Source organism: Pipistrellus kuhlii, unplaced genomic scaffold (genome assembly GCF_014108245.1).
Source record: "Pipistrellus kuhlii isolate mPipKuh1 unplaced genomic scaffold, mPipKuh1.p scaffold_m20_p_3, whole genome shotgun sequence".
Lineage (NCBI taxonomy): Eukaryota > Metazoa > Chordata > Mammalia > Chiroptera > Vespertilionidae > Pipistrellus > Pipistrellus kuhlii.
The window spans coordinates 90,956,101-90,975,153 of record NW_023425529.1 but is presented as its reverse complement, the minus strand read 5'-3'; the positions used below and the strand labels follow the sequence as shown (position 1 = coordinate 90,975,153).

General features: G+C 40.2%; 1 protein-coding gene across 12 annotated transcripts in view; it reads left to right on the top strand.

Annotated features, from left to right (window-relative positions):
- ZMYM2 (zinc finger MYM-type containing 2) overlaps positions 1-19,053 on the top strand; it is a 146,822-nt gene that overhangs the window by 66,465 nt on the left and 61,304 nt on the right. For all 12 annotated transcript variants that reach the window (XR_004990967.2, XM_036455398.1, XM_036455401.2 and 9 more), the window contains one exon: positions 12,437-12,508. Coding sequence is in view for 11 of the 12 variants with exons in the window: in XM_036455398.1 (XP_036311291.1) it covers positions 12,437-12,508 (72 nt within the window). In the remaining variant the exon portion in view is untranslated. The remainder of the gene's footprint in view (positions 1-12,436; positions 12,509-19,053) is intronic.

Here is a 19,053-nt window from a genome sequence, read left to right as displayed (position 1 = left end):
CTGCAGAATGACTGCCCAGACCACCTTTCGGATGGCCACACTATGACACGTACTGGCACCAGGTCAACAAAGGCCGGTGCAATGCTATTGGTTGAGGAACCCTGCCATCACCCCATGATCGACCCACAGAGGAAGGCCTAGCCAGCCAATCTGCAGGGTGATCAATGGTGGGGGTTGCTCTGCGATCCATTGCCCCAAAGAGAGAGGCCTGGGCCACTGGCCTATAGGGCGATTGATGGCAGTTGTGGGGAGGCCCAGGCAACCCTCTGTGCAGTGATGGACCGAGGAGCCAAAACCAGGTGGGCTCATGGAGTCCTGCAATTGATCGCCCTATAAAGGGAGGCCCAGGCCACCTGGCCGGTGGTGCTGTGGTAGGTGGATTGGGCCTCCCTCTGTGAGGCGATTTATCTGGGGGCCCCATGATTGATTGCCTCACAGAGGAAGGCCCACGCCAGCCAATCAATTGCACCCCACTCCTGTCACCCGCAGAGCGAGATGACTGGTGGCAGGGAGGGTGGGGGGCAGTGCTGCACAGATAGCAAGTAGTGTTGGAGATGGTGCCAGCTGCCGGCAGCCGGGGGAAGGAAAGCCCTGTTAGGCCCTGATTGCTTGCCAGGCCTAGGGACCCTATTCAAGGGGTCCCAGATTGTGAGAGGGTGCAGGCCTGGCTGAGGGACATCTTCCTTCCCCCTCCCCTATCCTGTGCAAGAATTTAATGCACTGGGCCTGTAGTCTCTCTCTCTATATATATATAAAAGGCTAATATGCTCAGTGCCCGCCTAGGTAATAACTTCACATAGCAACGCTTGGCTTCCTCTCCTAGCCTCTTTGCAGTTTCTTCAGCTCAGGAGTACCACTTGCTTCATAGTCAGGTGGAAATACTTTACACTGTAAGCAAATGTCTGTGAAGCATTTTCCCATGCCTCATCTCATTTGATCCTCACAGAAGTCCTGGAGTAGGTAGATAGGAGACTTGATGGAATCTGATTTTCTTTTCATTAGCTGGAAAATGGAGATTTAGAAAGCTTAGAAACTTAAACTGCCTGAATAGAAATAAGAAATAGTGGACCTTGAAAATGACTTGAGGTTTTCTCACTGTGCAGAATATATTCAAACACTGCTGAGTTAAATATTTCACCCTTTGTTCTCCCTGTGTGATCTATAATAATAATAATCTGCTTCATGTTGATATTTACTGCGATGTTACTGACAATTACCTGAAAGAGATGTTGGAGTGCTTCACTGGGCTGGGAAAAGTATGGCTACATAAGAAAGCATGTCTAATTGAGCAGGTTTGTTCTATATCTATAAAAGGCTAAGTAAAAGGCTAAGTTGACTCACACATGCACGATACATATAAAGCTCTCACTGGTGCCAGTGGCACGCATGGGTTTTGATCTGTCATTGTCAGTTGTGAATTTGGTTGACACTTCTAATATAGAGAAAGGATGAATAGCAATATTAAAATATTTCTTGTAATTCATTTCCTTTCAATGTGCACGAATTGGTGCACTGGGCTACTAGTTTTTTCGTATGTGATCTGTATGTCCTTTTGGAAAAATGTCTATTTAGGGCCTTTGCCCATTTTTTTAATTGAATTATTTGTCATCCTGTTAAGTTGTATGAGTTCCTTACATATATTGGATATTAACCCTTTATCAGATGTATTATTGCCAAATACATTCTCCCATACAGTGGGTTCTCTTTTTGTTTTGTTTATGGTTTCTTGCTGTGCAGGAGCTTTTTTATTTTGATGTAGTCCCATTTGTTTACTTTCTCTTTAGTTTTCTTTGCCCTGGGACAGTGGTTGGCAAACTCATTAGTCAACAGAGCCAAATAACAACAGTACAAGGATTGAAATTTCTTTTGAGAGCCAAATTTTTTAAATTTAAATTTCTTTTAACGCCACTTCTTCAAAGGTGGTATTTTGTGGAAGAGCCACACTCAAGGGGCCAAAGAGCCACATGTGGCTCGCAAGCCGCAGTTTGCCGACTACAGCCCTAGTAGATGTATCTGTAAACATATTGCTACGAGATATGCCTGAGATTTTTCTGCCTAAGGTTTCTTTTGAATATTTATGGTTTCACGACTTACATTTAAGTCTTTTATTCATTTTGAGTTTATTCTTGTTAATGGTGTAAGTTTGTTTCATTTTTTTGTATGTATTTGTCCAGTTTTCCCAACATCATTTGTTGAAGAAATCTGTCCAGTTTTCCCAACACCTTTTATTTCCCAATACCATTTTTTGAAGGATTCCATTGTATACTCTTGCCTCCTTTGTTAAATATTAATTGAGCATAATGGCTTGGGTCAATTTTTGGGGTCCCTGTTCTGTTCCATTGATCTATATGCCTTTCTTTTGATAGTATCAGGCTGTTTTGATTATGGTAGCTTTGTAGTATAACTTGAAATCTGGTATTGTGATTCCTCTGACTTTTTTGTTTTCTCAAAATTGCTGTAGTTATTCGGGGTCTTTTTTGATTCTATGCAAATTTTTGAAGTATTAGTTCTAAATCTGTGAAATATACTGTTGTTGTTTTAATAGGGGTTGCATTGAATCTGTAGATTGCCTTGGGGAGTATGGACATTTTAATTATGTTATTTTTACCAACCCATAGCAAGGTATATTCTACAATTGTTTATATCTTCCTCTGTCTCTTTTTTCAATGTTCTGTAGTTTTCTGAGTTCGCATATTTTGCCTCATTAGTTTTAAGTATATTTCTAAGTATGTTAATTTTTTTTTCATTGCAATGGTAAATTTTTTGTTTAATTTCTCTTTCTGAGAATTCATTGTTGTTGTATAAAATAGTCATCAATTGTTAGGTGCTGATTTTGTATTCTGTTCCATTGTCCCATTTATTTATTAGCTTTTTGGTGGCGTCTTCCGGGTTTTCTACATGCAATATCATGTCATTTGCAAGAGTTTTACTTTCTTCTTTCCAATTTGGATGTTTTTTATTTCTTGTTAGATCGCTGTGGCTAGGACTTCCAGTACTATGTTAAATAAGAGTGGTCAAAGTGACATCCCTGTTTTGTTCTTGTTCTTACTGGACATAGTTTTAGTTTTTTCCCATTGCATATGATGCTTACTGTAGGGTTGTCATATAGAGCCTTTATCATGTTAAAATATATTCCCTCTATTCCTACTTTGCTGAGAGTTTTTATCAAATATGGGTATTGGAATTTGTCAAATGCTTTTTCTGTACCTATTGATATGATCATGTGACTTTTGTCTTTCAATTTGTTTATGTGATGCATCATGTTTATTAATTGGCTAATATTGTACCAGCCTTGCAACTCTGGAATAAATCCCATTTGGTTATGGTGTATGCTCTTTTTAATATATTCCTGGATTTGATTTGCTAATATTTTGTTGAGGATTTTAGCACCTATGTTCATCAGGGATATTGGCCTATAATTCTCTTTCTTTGTAGTGTCTTGATCTGGTTTTGGAATTAGGATAATGCTGGCTTCATAATTAGAGCTTAGAAGTGTTCCTCTTGCATACATTGGAATAGATTGAGGAGTATAGGTGTTAGTTCTTTGAATGTTGGTAAAACTTCCAGTGAAACCCTTGCTGGTTTGGCTCAGTGGATAGAACGTCTGCCTGCGGACTCAAGGGTCCCAGGTTCGATTCCAGTCAAGGGAATGTACCTTGGTTGCGGGCACATAGCCAGTAGGGAGTGTGCAGGAGGCAGCTGATCGATATTTCTCCCTCATCAATGTTTTTAACTCTTTATTCCTCTTCCTTCCTCTGTAAAAAAAAATCAATAAAATATAGTAAAACAAAAATTTCCCTTATATTAAAAAAAACCCAAAAAACAAAAAACTTCCAGTGAAGCCATCTGGTCCCAGGGAGTTTTTTTTTTTTTAATTTTTTATTTTTATTACTGCTTCTATTTCCTCAGTTGTTATTAGCCTATTCAGGCTTTCATAGACTTCTGATTCAGTTTTGGGAGATTGTATTTTTCTTGGAATTTGTTCATTTACCCACATTGTCCAGCTCATTGACCTATAGTTGTTCATATGGTAATATTTTCCCACAATACTTTTTATTTCTGTGGTATCAGTGGTTACTTCTCTGCTTTCATTTCTAATTTTATTTGGGTTCTCTCTGTATCTTGATGAGTCTTTGTAACAGTTCATCAATCTTATTTATCCTTTCAAAAACCTGCGCTTGGTCTCATTTTTTTCTTTTTGGTATTGTTTTCTTAGTCTCTGTGTCATTTATTTATGCTCTAATATTTATTATTTCCTTCATTTTACTTTCTCAGGGCTTTTTCTTTTTTCTTTTTTTTGTTGTGGGTTCACTTTCATTTGTTTGCATATCTCATTGGTAAACCATTCATTGTTTAATATCATGCTATTTAGTTTCCAGGTGTTTGAATATTTTGGGTATTTTTACCATAGTCGATTTCTAATATCATTCCACTGTGATCTGAGAAGATTCTTTTTTTTTTTTTAAAATATATTTTATTGATTTTGTACAGAGAGGAAGGGAAAGAGATAGAGAGTTAGAAACATCGATGAGAGAGAGTCATTGATCAGCTGCCTCTTGCACACCCCCTACTGGGGATATGCCCGCAACCAGTGTACATGCCCTTGACCGGAATCGAACCCGGGACCTTTCAGTCCCCAAGCCGACGCTCTATCCATTGAGCCAAACCAGTCTCGGCTGAGAAGATTCTTGATATGATTTCAATCTTCTTGAACTTGTAGAGACTTGTTTTGTGTCCTAACATGTGGTCTATCTTCTTTAATAACCCATGTGCACTTGATAAGAATGTATATTCTGCAGCTTTGGTGTGAAATGTTCTATAATGTTAGTTAAATCCATTTGATCTAATGTGTCCTTTATAGTCACTGCTTCCTTGTTAAATTTTTTGTCTGGAAGACCTATATAGTGAAGTCAGCAAGATGTTAAGTTTCCCTTGTGTTACTCTATGGTTGTCTATCTCTTCTTTAAGTCCTCTAGAAGTTTTTTTTATATATTTAGGTGCTCCTTTATTGGGTGCATATTTTTTACCAGGGTTATATCCTCTTGTTGGATTGATCCATTTTGTGATATGTAGCGACCTTTGTTGTCTTTTATGATATAGCCTTCATTTTTAAGTCTATTTTGTCAAATATGAGTATTGCTATGCCAGCTAACTAGAAACATCAATGAGAGAGAAACATTGATCAGTTGCCTCCTGCACAACCCCTACTGGGGATGTGCCCGAAACCAGGTACATGCCCTTGACTGGAATCGAACCTGGAACCTTTCAGTCCACAGGCCGACGCTTTATCCACTGAGCCAAACCAGTTTCGACTAGCATTTCTTTTAATTCTGGCTTAGTGGTCATGACCTCTTTTTTTTTTTTTTGTCTGGGAAGGTTTTCATTTCACTGTCTATTTTGAATGATAGCCTTGCTGAAAATAATAATCATGGTTTTTGATCCTTACTTTCCATTACCTTGAGTACTTATACCCTTCTGGCCTGTAGAGTTTCCATTGACCAATGAAATGATAGTGTTTGGGAGCTGCTTTGTAGGTGACAGTTTACTTTTCTCTTGCTGTCTTTTATAAAAGACTACAGGCCTGGTGCACGAAATTCGTGCATGGGGTGGGTGTGTCTCTCAGTCCAATTTGCACCCTCTCCAAACTGGGACCCCTCGAGGGATGTCCAACTGCTCGGGTTCAGGCCTAAACGGGCAGTCAGACATCCCTATCACAGTCTAGCACTGCTGGCTCCCAACTGCTCACTTGCCTGCCTTCCTGATTGCCCCTAACTGCTTCTGCCTGCCAGCCTGATCACCCCCTAACCACTCCCCTGCCAGCCTGATTGATGTCTAACTGCTCCTCTGCCAGCCTGTTTGCCCCAACTTCCCTCCTCTGCTGGCCTAGTCACCCCTAACTGCCACCCTCTGCTGGCCTGATCGCCATAACTACCCTCCCTTTCAAGCCTGTTCCCTCCCAACTGTCCTCTCCTGCTGGCCATCTTGTGGTTGCCATCTTGTGTCTATATGGGGTCAGCTATCTTGTGTGTTGGAGTGATGGTCTATCTGGATATTACTCTTTTATTAGGTATGATAGAGGCCTGGTGCATGGGTGGGGGTTAGCTGGTTTGCCCTGAAGGGTGTCCTGGATCAGGATGGGAGTTTTCTGGGGGCATGGGGTGGCCTGGGCGATGGGCCTGTGGTGGTTTGCAGGCTGGCCTCGCCCCCCAGTGACCCAAGTGGAGGCCCTGGTATCTGGAGTTTATTTATCTTCTACAATTGTAGAAGCCTGTAGCAGAATCAGGCCTGTAGTCTTTTATAAAAGTTTATTTATCTTCTACAATTTGTAGCCTGTAGCAGAATCAAGCCTTCTGCTTGCTCTGTGGCAGCAGGGGATTTATTTACCTTCTATAATTGAAGCTTTGTAGTCTGAAGCGGAGGCCTGGGCTGCCAGGGTGTGCAGAAAGCTTGGCTTGCTCCATGGCCTGGGGAACCCAAGCTTCCCTCCTGCTTTCTCTGTGGCTGCAGCTATCTTGGTTGGGTTAATTTGCATACTCACTCTGATTGGCTAGTGGCTGTAGCAGTGTGATGGTTAGTTTGCATATTACTCTTTTATTAGGTAGGATTCTTTGTTTAATTTTTTAAGCAGTTTAATTATGATGTGTCTGGGCATGGGCCTGTTTGGGTTCTTCTTTGCTTGGGACTCTGTCTCCTGTACTTGTGTGACATTTTCCTTCACTAAGTTAGGGAAGTTTTCTGCCATTATTTCTTCAAACATGTTCTCTATCCCTTTCTCCTTCTTCTGGGACACCCACTAAATGAGTATTTTTATGTTTCATGTTGTCCCATATGCTGTCTTCCTGTTTTTTTCTTGTTGGTTCACTGATTGATTTTTTTTCTTTCTCCCTATTCTGTCTTTCAATTCACTGATCAGATCCTCAGCTCTACTACTCTTTTGCTTATTTCTTCCAATGAATTTTTTATTATCATTCATTATTTTTGTTTCCATAGTTACTACATCTTTTTTCATGCTGTTTACCATCATTATTCTGAACTCTATATCAAATACATTTCTTATCTCTGTTTCATAATCTTCCAGAGAATTCTTTTGTTCTCTCATTTGTGGATTGATTCTGTCTCCTCGTTTTGAGTTCCTGTTCGGGTTTGTGACTCTGTCTTAGGTAGATCCTCTATGCTTCTCAATCCCTAATGCAGGACAGACAGTGTCAAATACTGTTTCAGACTAATTAGATCAGGCAAAGGTTCAAGCCTCCAGATACCACCTGTGTTTGCAGACTTTTTGTATTTAGTCTTTAGTAACCTCAGGCCAGAGGTTGGGTGAGTGGTTTTCCAACAGATTGTGGCAATTGCTCTCCTTGGAATTTATTGTTTTTCTCAGTCTTTTTATGTGCCTCAGAAACTACATAGGGTGGGATAAAGGGTTTTCCAATATGTAGGGGCAACTGTGTTCCCCCATGGCAAAAACCACATGAATAGCAAAGGTCTGTCTGAGAAAGATGTCCTCCACAGGTTCAGGGAACAACCCAATACAGTAAACTGGGGTGTCTGCCTTCTGAGCTCTAACCCCAGATCCCCAAACCCTGGCTTCTACCCACAGAGCTGCAGTCCAGTCCGCCCTTCCTTGCCGTAACCCAAAAGTTGCTGTATGTGATATTTTGTGCCTTTTCCCTTTAGGAGGGTACCTGAATTTTCAGCTGTCTGTCCATGGCAGAAAGCAACCTTGTTGCTTTTCATAGCCAGATGTTAAGTGGGCTCCTTTCTCAGTTCTGGTGCTCTCTGCAGAGTGGTCCAGCTTGGGCTTTATACCCAGTTCTCAGTGGCAGCCCCCCACAGCTGAGATAATCTTTCCAGAACTTTAGCTGCCGTCTGTGGGTTCCCAGTATATAGGGTAGGTTCCCTAGGCATGGCTGCTGATCAGGGCCATCTGTGGGGTGACCGGTAGTTGGGACGATTGGGGAGACCCTGCTGGCACCTGCCTTGGTTGGCAGCCTGGCAAATGCCCGCTGGCCAGCCCTGCCCTCTGCCATCACTGATTGCCTCCCTCTCGGGAAACTCCTGCATTGACTGCCCCCTGGTGGTCAGTGTCTGTCATAGAGACCGGTTGTTCCGCAGGTAGTTCAGGCTTTTGGTGGATTTGCATATTAGAGTTTTATCATATAGGATGGCATTAATATGTAATGAGATTTATCTATGTTATATAGAATGTGATTGGGTGTTCATATAAATTTTATTTTTGCCATGTAGAATTTTAAATTTTAATATTGTCAAATTTAATAGTTTTCTATTAATGCTTCTGGAAATTGCTTATATATTCTTTTCACTTTTAGGCTATAAAAGCTACTTTTCACCACCCTATTGTCTATGTCCATAGATAACGCATATATACATATATGCCCATAAGTTCTTCGGTTAATCTCTTCCTGCCCTCATTCTCTATAATTGTAATTTTCGCCTCGTTGCTGGTAGTTGTTGATGAAAGTCCTGTCTCTCAATTCTCAGCTTGAGAGATAGAGAGTGGGTGGTAGCGACCTAATCACTTCCTCATGGGTAGAAGTTCAGGCTCCTTACTTGGCTTTTTCTGCCATCAACTTGGCTGGATGCTGTAGCATCACATTGAAGCCAGGCTAAGGTACAAGTCTAGGCCTCCATTTGTCCTTTGCTGGTGTGGGTGGGTTAGTGCCATATTTTTTTTTTCTGTGGTGTTTAGATAGAGTAGAGGTTCTATTGTTTAAAAGTTTTCTGTTTCCATATGCTGTAATTTCAATTATACTTCTCCATTTCTTTTACTCGTTTCAGGGTTATTTTTGTCTTAATTTTTTGTTAATTCTCAACAGAGGACACTTTCCCCATTGCTTTTCAGAGAAACTGAAACAGAGGGGGGAAGAAGAGGGAAAGAAACATCGATGTAAGAGAGATACATCTACTGCTTGTCTCTTGCATGTACCTCCACCAGAGGTCAGGGTGCAAACTCATAACTCAGGCAGGTGCTCTTGACTGGGAATCGAACCTGTGACTCCTTGGTACTTGGGCTGATACCCTAACCACTGAGACACATTGGCCAGGGATGTCTTTATTTTTATTTCATTTTTAATTTTATCCAGACTTTTTAAAAGAAATTTTACTGTGATTTGTTTTGGCTTTTCCTTTCTAGGGTTTGCTCAGTTTCTTCTATTTGTGGGTTACTGTTTTTTGCCCAATTTGCAACATTTTCACCTTGCTGAAGTAATGTTTGTCAGAATTCTCCATTGTGAAGCTCCTTTGCTTTCCATTTCCATGTTGTACTCTTTGGAATAAGTCAGTTTCTCCTTTAGTGGAGATTATATACAGAAACCTGGGAGTTTTCTGCATAGGAAATTTATCTCTTCTACATGTATTAATTTATTCAATCATTTATTAATATTAGTAGGGACTCCTGGATATTTATTTTATACTTTGGGTTATAATTCAGTACTGCTTCATTTAATTTGTTGTATAATTTTCTAGCTTTGGCCAATGAGAGCATTTTCACTTGGCTTTTTTTTTTTTTTTTTTAAATAAATCTTTATTCACATTATTACAAATGTTCCTCATTTCCCCCCCCCCCTTCCTTCATTGCTCCCCTCCACCAGGTTCCCACCCCACCATCTGCCCTTTCCCTCCCCTCATTGTCCTTATCCATAGGTGCACAGTTTATGTTCAATCTCTTCCCACACACCCCTCTTCCCTTTTCCACCAGAATTGTCAGTTCACTCCCCTTCCATACCTCTGATTCTATTATATTCAACAGTTAATATTGTTCATCAGATTTTTTTTAAATTCCCTTGGTTTTTAGATTCACTTGTTGATAGTTATGTATTTTTTGTTCATAGTTTTTATCTTTATTTACTTTCTCTTCCAAAAGAACCCCCTTCAGCAATTCATATAATTCTGGTTTGGTGGTGAACTCCTTTAGCTTTTTTTTATTAGTGAAGCTCTTTATCTGGCCTTCGATTCTGAGTGATAGCTTTGCTGGGTAGAGTATTTTTGGCTGTAGGTTCTTGCTATTCATCACCTTGAATATTTCTTGCCATTCCTGTCTGGCCTGCATGGTTTCTGTTGAGAAATCAGCTGACAGTCGTTTGGGTGCTCTTTTATAGGTAACTACCTGCTTTTCTCTTGCTGCTTTTAATATTCTCTCTTTGTCTTTTGCTCTTGGAATTTTAATTATGATGTGTCTTGGTGTGGTCCTCCTTGGATTCCTTTTGTTTGGGGTTCTGTGGGTTTCCTGGACTTGTAAGTCTATTTCTTTCACCAGGTGGGGGAAGTTTTCTGTCATTATTTCTTCCAATATTCTTTCAGTATCTTGCTCCCTCTCTTCTTCTGGGATCCCCATAAATCTGATGTTGGTTCGCAGTATTGATATTTTAAAAAATATGTTCTTATTGATTTTAGAGAGAGAAAAAGGGAGAAGGAGGATTAATAAACATCAGTGGGCTACCTCCTTCATCCCCCCTATTGGGGATCGAGCCTGCAATCTGGGAATGTGCCTTGACTGGAAATCAAACCAGAGACCTCTTGGTGCATGGGATGATGCTTGACCAACTGAGCCACACTAGCCAGGGCCTGATTTTGTTTTTCTATTTCTATTATAGGTGTTCTTTTTTTCCTTTTCTTTGTGTGTGTGTGTGTGTGTGTGTGTGTGTGTGTGTGTGTGTTTTCAATTTTAGAATTTCCATTTGGTTTTTCTTCTATCTTCAAGAACCTCTATTCATTAAGTGGCTTTTGTTTCTTATAGCTATTTTGTCACGGCTGCCTGTTTGTCACTTCATTCTAACATTGCTGTACTTTCAGTGTTAGCATCTATTGATTGCCTCTGTCCATTCACGTTATTTTCCTGGGTTTTGGTAGGATAAGTGAGTTTTTAAAATCAGCCTAGACATTTGGGTATTATTATACTGTGGTTCGTAATTAAAGCTCCATTTTAGCTATATTTCTTTGACACTGCTCTGCCAGGGGGAGTAATGTGCCACCTCATTATTGCCAAGTGGAGGTAGAAGTCCAGGCTCTCCATTTGATCTCTGTTGACAGCAATGGAAGGGGAGGATAGTCTAGTTATTCTGGGTGGGTTTAGGGACCCACCCTGACTGGGAGGAGTATCTTCTTGCTGCTCCGCACAGAGCCTCCACTGACACCAAATTGTTCTACTCTAGTGGACATAAAAAAATTCTTCATGTTTTCATTAACTAAAATAAAAGTTATTTTAAGATATTGTTTCATCTTTAATTTTTTAAATATTATGTTAATTTATTTTTTTATAATTCTCATACTAAATAGTAATAACTTACAAGTAAATTAATAGGGATCCATGCATATGTTGTTACTGATAAAGGTACACCGTCAGATATATTTGGAGACCATAACCCAAGACACTATAATGAATGTCTTCTTTTCCTATAGCCTGGGAACTAAAATTGTAAGGTGATCTTTTCTTGTCCTTGCCCTCTCCTTCCCCTTTGATCCTTGTATTTAACATTGAACAGGGCTGCAATTGTTATCTATGTCCCCATTGTTCAATTAGTTTTTAGAGTAATAATTAATCTCGATGCTGGCACTGGAGACTATGTAAAATGCTTAACACTTTTCAGTTATTTTCGTTTTCTTCAGAATATCTTGACTTTCTGCAGAGACTAAGGATGTAAATTCATATCCTCTGGAAGCTGTCTTATGTGCTTTAAAATGATTCCCCCCCCCCCCCCCCCCAAAAAAAAAAAAAAAGAATTCTCAAAACCATTTGCAGATGATGAAAATTGTAATTGCATAACTTCCAAATCATTTAATTTAGAATATGTTGAGATACCATTATAAGAATTAATAGACTTTAATGAGATCTTGTCATGTAAGAGAAATAAGTGATGTTTTGCACGGTCTGTTTAGATCAGGTCAAATTTAAGATTGTATTTTTAATTCCTTATGCCATTATTTATATTATTGTTTTATAAAGTGATTTTTTTAAATTTAGGGTAATTAAAATTATCCTATAAAATAAAAGACTAATGTTCAAATTGAACGAACAGTGGAATGATCTGTCGCTATGACATGCACTGACCTCTATGGGCAGACAGTTAACACAGGAGCTGCCCCCTGGTGGTCAGTGTGTTTCCACAGGGGCACACCACTCAGCCAGAGCCCTGAGCCGGCCTCACTGCTGGCAAGTGCAGCAGTGGTGGCAGGAACCTCTCCCATGGGGAGCGGGCCTAAGCCATCAGTCAGACATCCACCTTCTGGACTGTGAGAGGGCACAGGCCGGGCTGAGTGACCCCTCCCCTTCCCTACCCCTAGTTATAACAGATAGGCATTTTTAAAAATTGGAATGAGTTTGTAAGGCACAGAACAAACTTTTACAGCTTTCTTATTTACTTTTCCATCTACTAGCCTTTCTTTATATGTTCTTATAAAGTGTTTGAAAATCTCTTTTTAGGTAGGTAGCCATCCAAGCTTTCTGAAGGAAGTTCGAGATCACATGCAAGACTCTTTCTTGATGCAGCCTGAGGTAAGTAGGAATGTAGCAGGAATTAAGGCCTGGCCGATTCATGCTATTGTTACTGTTGTGATGGTATATCTGAACAGCCCTGTGATTTCTTGAATGTTGGCACACTTTGGACATAGTGAGCTTCAGTTCTTGACCACCTCAAGGAAGTGAATATCACAATAAACTATGTCAGAAGAACTTTTTATTTCCCACTGCACATGAAAATAGTGATTACAGTGCACTATAGCCTATTAAGTATATAATAGCATTATGTCTAAAAGAAAATGTACATGCCTTAATTAAATTATTTCTTGCTAAAATATGCTAATCATCATTTGAGCCTTCAGTGATCCTTTTGCTGGTGGAAGGTCTTCAATTTGTAAAAAACTCAGTATCTGTGAATCACAATAAAAGAAGATATGCCTGTGTTAAAATTTATTCACTTAAAATATATCATATGATTGTTTTCTTATTTTATCTCCATAATATACACAGCCTTTCTTATCTCATTAAATTTTACATGTATTTTCTGTTTGATAAGATCATTTGCTTTTAGGTATTTATGTTGCTATTAGCAGATATACTTTTTTAATGCACAGTACCTTGTCCACAATGGGAATTTATTTATAGGATAACAAAGTCCCTCTATTTAATGCATGCTTGAAAGATAAAGTCCTTTTAAATACATAACTTTGAAATCTATATTCCCATTAATCCAGATGAATAAATTAGTACATGAATAATAAATGCATGCAAGTAGATATAATTATGACTGTAGTACAATGATCAAAATAAGGAATTTTATTTTGTACTGCTATCTGATTAATTTATAGACCTTATTCAAATTTTGTCTATTAATGTCCCTTATAGTAAGTGGGGGGAAAAAGATCAGTTGTCTGGGATCCATGCAGTCCAGAGTTATAGGCTATTTCATCAAAAATTTTTTTGTCTCCTCTATTTCTTTGAGACTGCAGTTCCAGATATATTATTAAGCTTTCTGCTGTTTTCTTATAATCACTATGTTTCTTTTTCCTTCATTTTGGAGAGTTCCTATTATTGTATCTTTGATTTTACTGATCTTTAATGAAATCAACTTAATCAAATAAAACACGGTATATTTTTCATCTCAGATCTTGTATTTGTCATCTATAGAAGTTCCATTTGGGTCTTTTTTATCTATTCTCCTAGGGGCCTGGTGCACGAAATTTTTGCACTGGGACGGGGGTGGGGGGGATCACACACATGTCCCCCTCAAGCCCAATCTGCCCCCTCTCAGACTGGGAGCCCTCAGGGGATGTCCTAATCTACAGTCTGGCCTTCCCTCTGTGGGAGGCCACTGGGCTGATCAGGGGAAGACACCAGCCCCATCATGCTGCTGCTGCAGCCACTACCAGCCAGTGCAGCTGCCAAGGTGTTTTCATCAACCCAGACTCCAGTCCCTTCACTATGAAAAAATGACAACTTTAGACATTTTCAAGATGTGTCTTTCATAGGATATGACCTCCCTCCCTCCCTCCCTCCCTCCCTCCCTCCCTCCCTCCCTCCCTCCCTCCCTCCCCTCTTTTCCTTCTCTTCCTTTCCTTCCTTTCTTTCTCCCTTTCCTTCCCCTTCCCTCCCCCTTCCTCCCCCTTTTCCTCCCCTGAGGATATGTTTCCATTGATTTTTAGAGACTGTGGAAGAAAGAGAGAGGGACAGACAAAGAGAAACATCATTGTGAGAGGGACACTTTGTTTGGTTGACTCCTGTATGAGCCCTGGCCAGGGAGGAGCCAGTAACCTAGCTACACCCCCTTGATCAGAATCAAACCTGGACCCAAAAGTCAACCAAACCAGCTAGGGCAGGATAGGACATTTCTTAGCTCCTCCAGCAGCGAACCTTAGTTTTTTCCTCCGGGAGTGTGGTGGAAAAACCCTAGATCACCTTTTTGGATTTTTATTACCCAAGTTACCAAGAAAACTGCAAGTGGCATCGTATAGGGAGCTTAGCCAATGAATGGTCAGAAAAGGTGTTTATGCTTGAACTGATTTGGCTCAGTTGATAGAGCATCGGCTTGCAGACTGAAGGGTCTCAGGTTGATTCCTGTTAAGGGCATATACCTTAGTTGTGGGCATAGTCCCAGTGGGGAGTGTGTAGGAGGCAGCTGATAGATGTTTCTCTCTCATCAGTGTTGTTGACTGTCTTCCCCTCTCCTCTTCTCTGTAAAAAACTCAATAAAATATATTTTAAAAAGAATAGAAAAAAAGGTGTTTTCTCTGCAGCCCATGTACAGAGGATTCCTGCATTGTGTCCACTGGGCTAGGGATGTATCCCCGGCCCCCAAGCCCAGTTGCTCCACCTTTGCTGTGTCCACTGGGCTGGGGGGCATGGACCCCATTGATGCTGCGTGCTGTGTCTGCCAGGGTCACAGCCCCAGCCTGGTGCCTGCCTGTTCGCTTGTCTGCCAGGCTGGGGGGCATAGACCCGTGCCACTTGGTGTAAGCGAATGTGCAAGCAGCCTTGGGGTGGAAGTTCCCATCCCCCAGCCATTTGTCCTAAGACCCAGTGTGCTTGGTGCCACAGGCTGCTTGTCCCATGACCCAACCTGCTTGGCGCTCCTGATCTCTTGTCCCAGGACCTGGGCAGCTTGGCACTGACTTCTGTAGACCACTCTTGGCTGGGGGTGTTCTGGGACTCCGGCCGTTCAGGGCCTACGTGCGGGCCTACAGGCTCAGAGTGGCCTGGATCCTGAGGATGTTCCTGGGACCCAGGCCACTTGGCACCCACATATGCACATTAACCCGCCATCTTTGTTGGGTTAATTTGCATACTCCTGATTGGCTGTTGGGTGTCATGAAAGTATGCTCAATTTGCATTTTTCTCTTTTATTAGTGTAGATCCTTGCCTCATTATATTCATGTTTTTCTGTACTGATTTCTCAACTATGTTGGTGTATTTATAATAGCTCTTTTAATATCTTTGCATACTATTTGCATTTGTCACTTCAAGATCTGTTTCTACAGCTTGATTTTTTTATTTTAATTTCTGTATAACATATTATGTTTTGTGCAATTTTTAAAAGTCATTGTTTCATATCTTCTGTCTAGTTTCCTATTGTTAAAGGTGGGGGGTTATAACTAGTCTCTGTTACTCCATCATGGCTGTGGATGGAAGTCCTGTCTGCTTTAATCTGGAACAGTTCTCTAGTCTTTCATGACTGACATTTTTACATACTATATGATGCTTTGTAGAGTGCTCTTCAATTTGGGCTTTTCTGATATATTCTCAGGAATATATTGAAGTCATGCATTTTTTGACATCATAAGTGATATTGTATCCACCTTAGTGCATCACACCAGGGGGCATGTCTGTCTGTTGACTTGATTCACTTAGCTAAGGTGGTGTAGGTTGAATTTATCCAGGATACTATTGCTATTCTTCCCTCTGTGTTTATTAATTTTTTTGTGTATATATTCTATAAATATTCTGTTGCTCAATAGACATTGCACCCTCTATTTTTAGCATCCATTGTCAAATAGAAAATTTTTTTAAAAATTACAGGTAGTATATGTGAGTTTTGATAGAAAAATTCTAACTACAATAAAGAAAAGAAACATGATAGTTTATCAGTTTTTTAGAAGATTTTTTCTTTTGTGTGAACATCTTCAAAATAACTAGATACTATTAGAATTTTATTGACTAAAGTACATATAAGTTTTACTTTAATTTATCTTTTAATCTTCACTTAGTGTAAAAATTTGTGCAGTATCATGTCATGTTGAAGTTTTTTTAAATTTATTTTTATTTTTTTATGCATAGAGCCAAAATACATGGAGCCCCTTTATTTTTTATTTATTTATTTATTTATTTATTTATTTATTAAATATATTTTATTGATTACAGAGAGGAGGAGAGAGGGATAGAGAGCTAGAAACGTCGATGAGAGAGAAACATCGATCAGCTGCCTCTTGCACACCTTCTACTGGGGATGTGCCTGCAACCAATGTACATGCCCTTGACCGGAATCGAACCTGGGATCTTTCAGTCTGCAGACCGACGCACTACCACTGAGCCAAACTGGTTTCGGCTCATGTTGAAGTTTTATCACCACTCTAATCAGGGTTCTTTTTAAAAAAATTATTTTTTATTTTTTATTGATTTCAGAGAGGAAGGGAGAGAGAGAGATAGAAACAACAATGGTGAGAGAGGATCATTGATTGGCTGCTTCCTGTATGCCCCCCACTGGGGAGAATCGAGCCCACAACCCGGGCATGTGCCCTTGGCTGGAATCGAACTTGGGACCCTTTAGTTCTCAGACCTAAACCAACTATGCACTGAGCCAAATTGATTAGGGCTCTAATCAGAGTTCTTCACTATTTTGTGCTTTTGACTCCTTTAGTAATATGGATAGACCATTTATCAGTTAAATGCATAAAATAGTATATTACAGTTAGAATAGACTAATCCAAATAGTTATTGAAACATTTTCAAATGTGATATATACTTTATTAATGTACTAATAAAATGATATGGTAATAACTACAGTGTTTTTTGAAGTAATGTTGAACATCCTTCCATCTATCTATCTACCTATCTATGCATCTATGCCTAAGTGACCGTTAAGATCGAATTACTGGAATGACCAGAACAATAGGTTGACCAGACGCTACTATGTGCACTGACCACCAGGGGTCAGATGCAGGAGCAGCCTGCTGGTGGTCAGTGGTCAGCGCACTCCCACAGCCAACCTCCTGTGGCTGGCCAACCATCCATGGGCTCTGCCTGTGGCCGGCCCACCTCCCACAGTCCCTCCCTCTGTTCCTCCCCCTGGCTGGCAGGCTCTGATTGGGCCTGCCACCTGCTCACTGTGGGAAGGATGAGGGGGGACGGCGGGGAACCGCACAGTGGCAGGGCACCAACGGCGGCATTGGCATCTGGCATTTGTTCCTTCTGTGCCTGGCCTGGTGACCATTGCCTTCTCTTCTGACCCTGCGGGGGCCTTCAGGCTCTGGGCTGGAACGGGGAAATGGAGGTGGGTGGCTGCGGACATGGCCCCTTTCCCAGGTGGGCTGAGGGCCAGTTCCCTCCTTGGGGCTGGCAGCCAGCCTCTTGCAGACCCTTCCAAGCATAGGAACCCCACCCGGGCATGAATTTGTGCACTGGGTCTCTAGTAATAATATATTGAGCTATCTGCCAGTATAATGGAAAAAGTTGTTTTTTTTTTTTAATATATATTTTATTGGTTTTTTACAGAGAGGAAGGAAGAGAGATAGAAAGTTAGAAACATCGATGAGAGAGTCATTGATCAGCTGCCTCTTGCACACCCCCTACTGGGGATATGCCCGCAACCAAGGTACATGCCCTTGACCGGAATCGAACCCAGGACCCTTCAGTCCCCAAGCCGATGCTCTATCCATTGAGCCGAACCAGTTTCGGCAAAGTTGGGTATTTTTATTTTTGATGAAGTTACAGGTTCTGTTAAAACTATTGTATCGATAGTTTGTTACCTCCAATTAGAATGAAGGAGAATGCCACATTGCAGTAGATATTACTGAATGTGAAGATAATACATTTTTTCCATGTAACACTGTGGAGCAAAGTTAAGTTGTAGTTGCATGTGGTTAGGAAGTAAGGTTCAGTGCTGGATATATCTTGGTACTGATTTCCTAGATTAGATTTGTAGCAACAAGTACATGAAACCTTTCTCTTCAGCATCTACCCATGTTGCCTACTTGCTTGGTCAAAATGTTCTAAATGAAATGTATTACTTACATGTAAAAGGAAAAAATTAGGGGAAATTTTAAAATCTTGTGATGGTTGCTAATTTTGATATTCATGTGGAATTGGTTAAAATTAAAATGTAAGGCACCTTTTCTCAGTAGCCTGAAAGTAAGCCAATTTGCTATAAATTCTCATTATATTTACCTTACTGATATCTTGTTTCAATCAGTTCTACCTCATTCTTTTCCCTTAAGTAGGTTTATTTCCCCCCTTATCTAAATATATTACTTGTCAGTTTATTCTGTTTAATTTCATTCATTTAAATTACATAATGCATATTTATAGGACACATGAAATTTAAATATGATTTTTTGTTTATTTGTTGTTGTTTTTTTGTCAATCCTCATCCAAGGATATTTTTCCATCAAATTTTAGAAGGAAGGGAGAGAGACAGAGAGAAACACACACTGATTTGATTGCCTCCCTCCCGGGCCCTGACCAGTGCCAGAGATGGAGCTTGCAACCGACATACCCAAAACCCTTTAGTCCACATGCTCTAGCCACTAAGTTAAACTGGCTCGGGCTATTATATATCAAGCAGAGAAGACATGACATAAACCTTTATTGCTTTTTTTGCTGATGTTCTCCCATTAAATATGGTACCTTATGTTTTTAAATTAGTAGAGGTAGTTCTGAAAGTAGCTTTGTTGAAATATTTTCATTATTAATGATTCTGTTTGATAGTACCATCACATTCTTTTCAAATGAAAGTTTTTTGTCAGTGTGGACCACTTGCTTATTAGCTCCTTGTTTACTTCATCCAGTTCACCTGGTCTACTTTTATTTTATTACGTCTTCAAAATTACTAA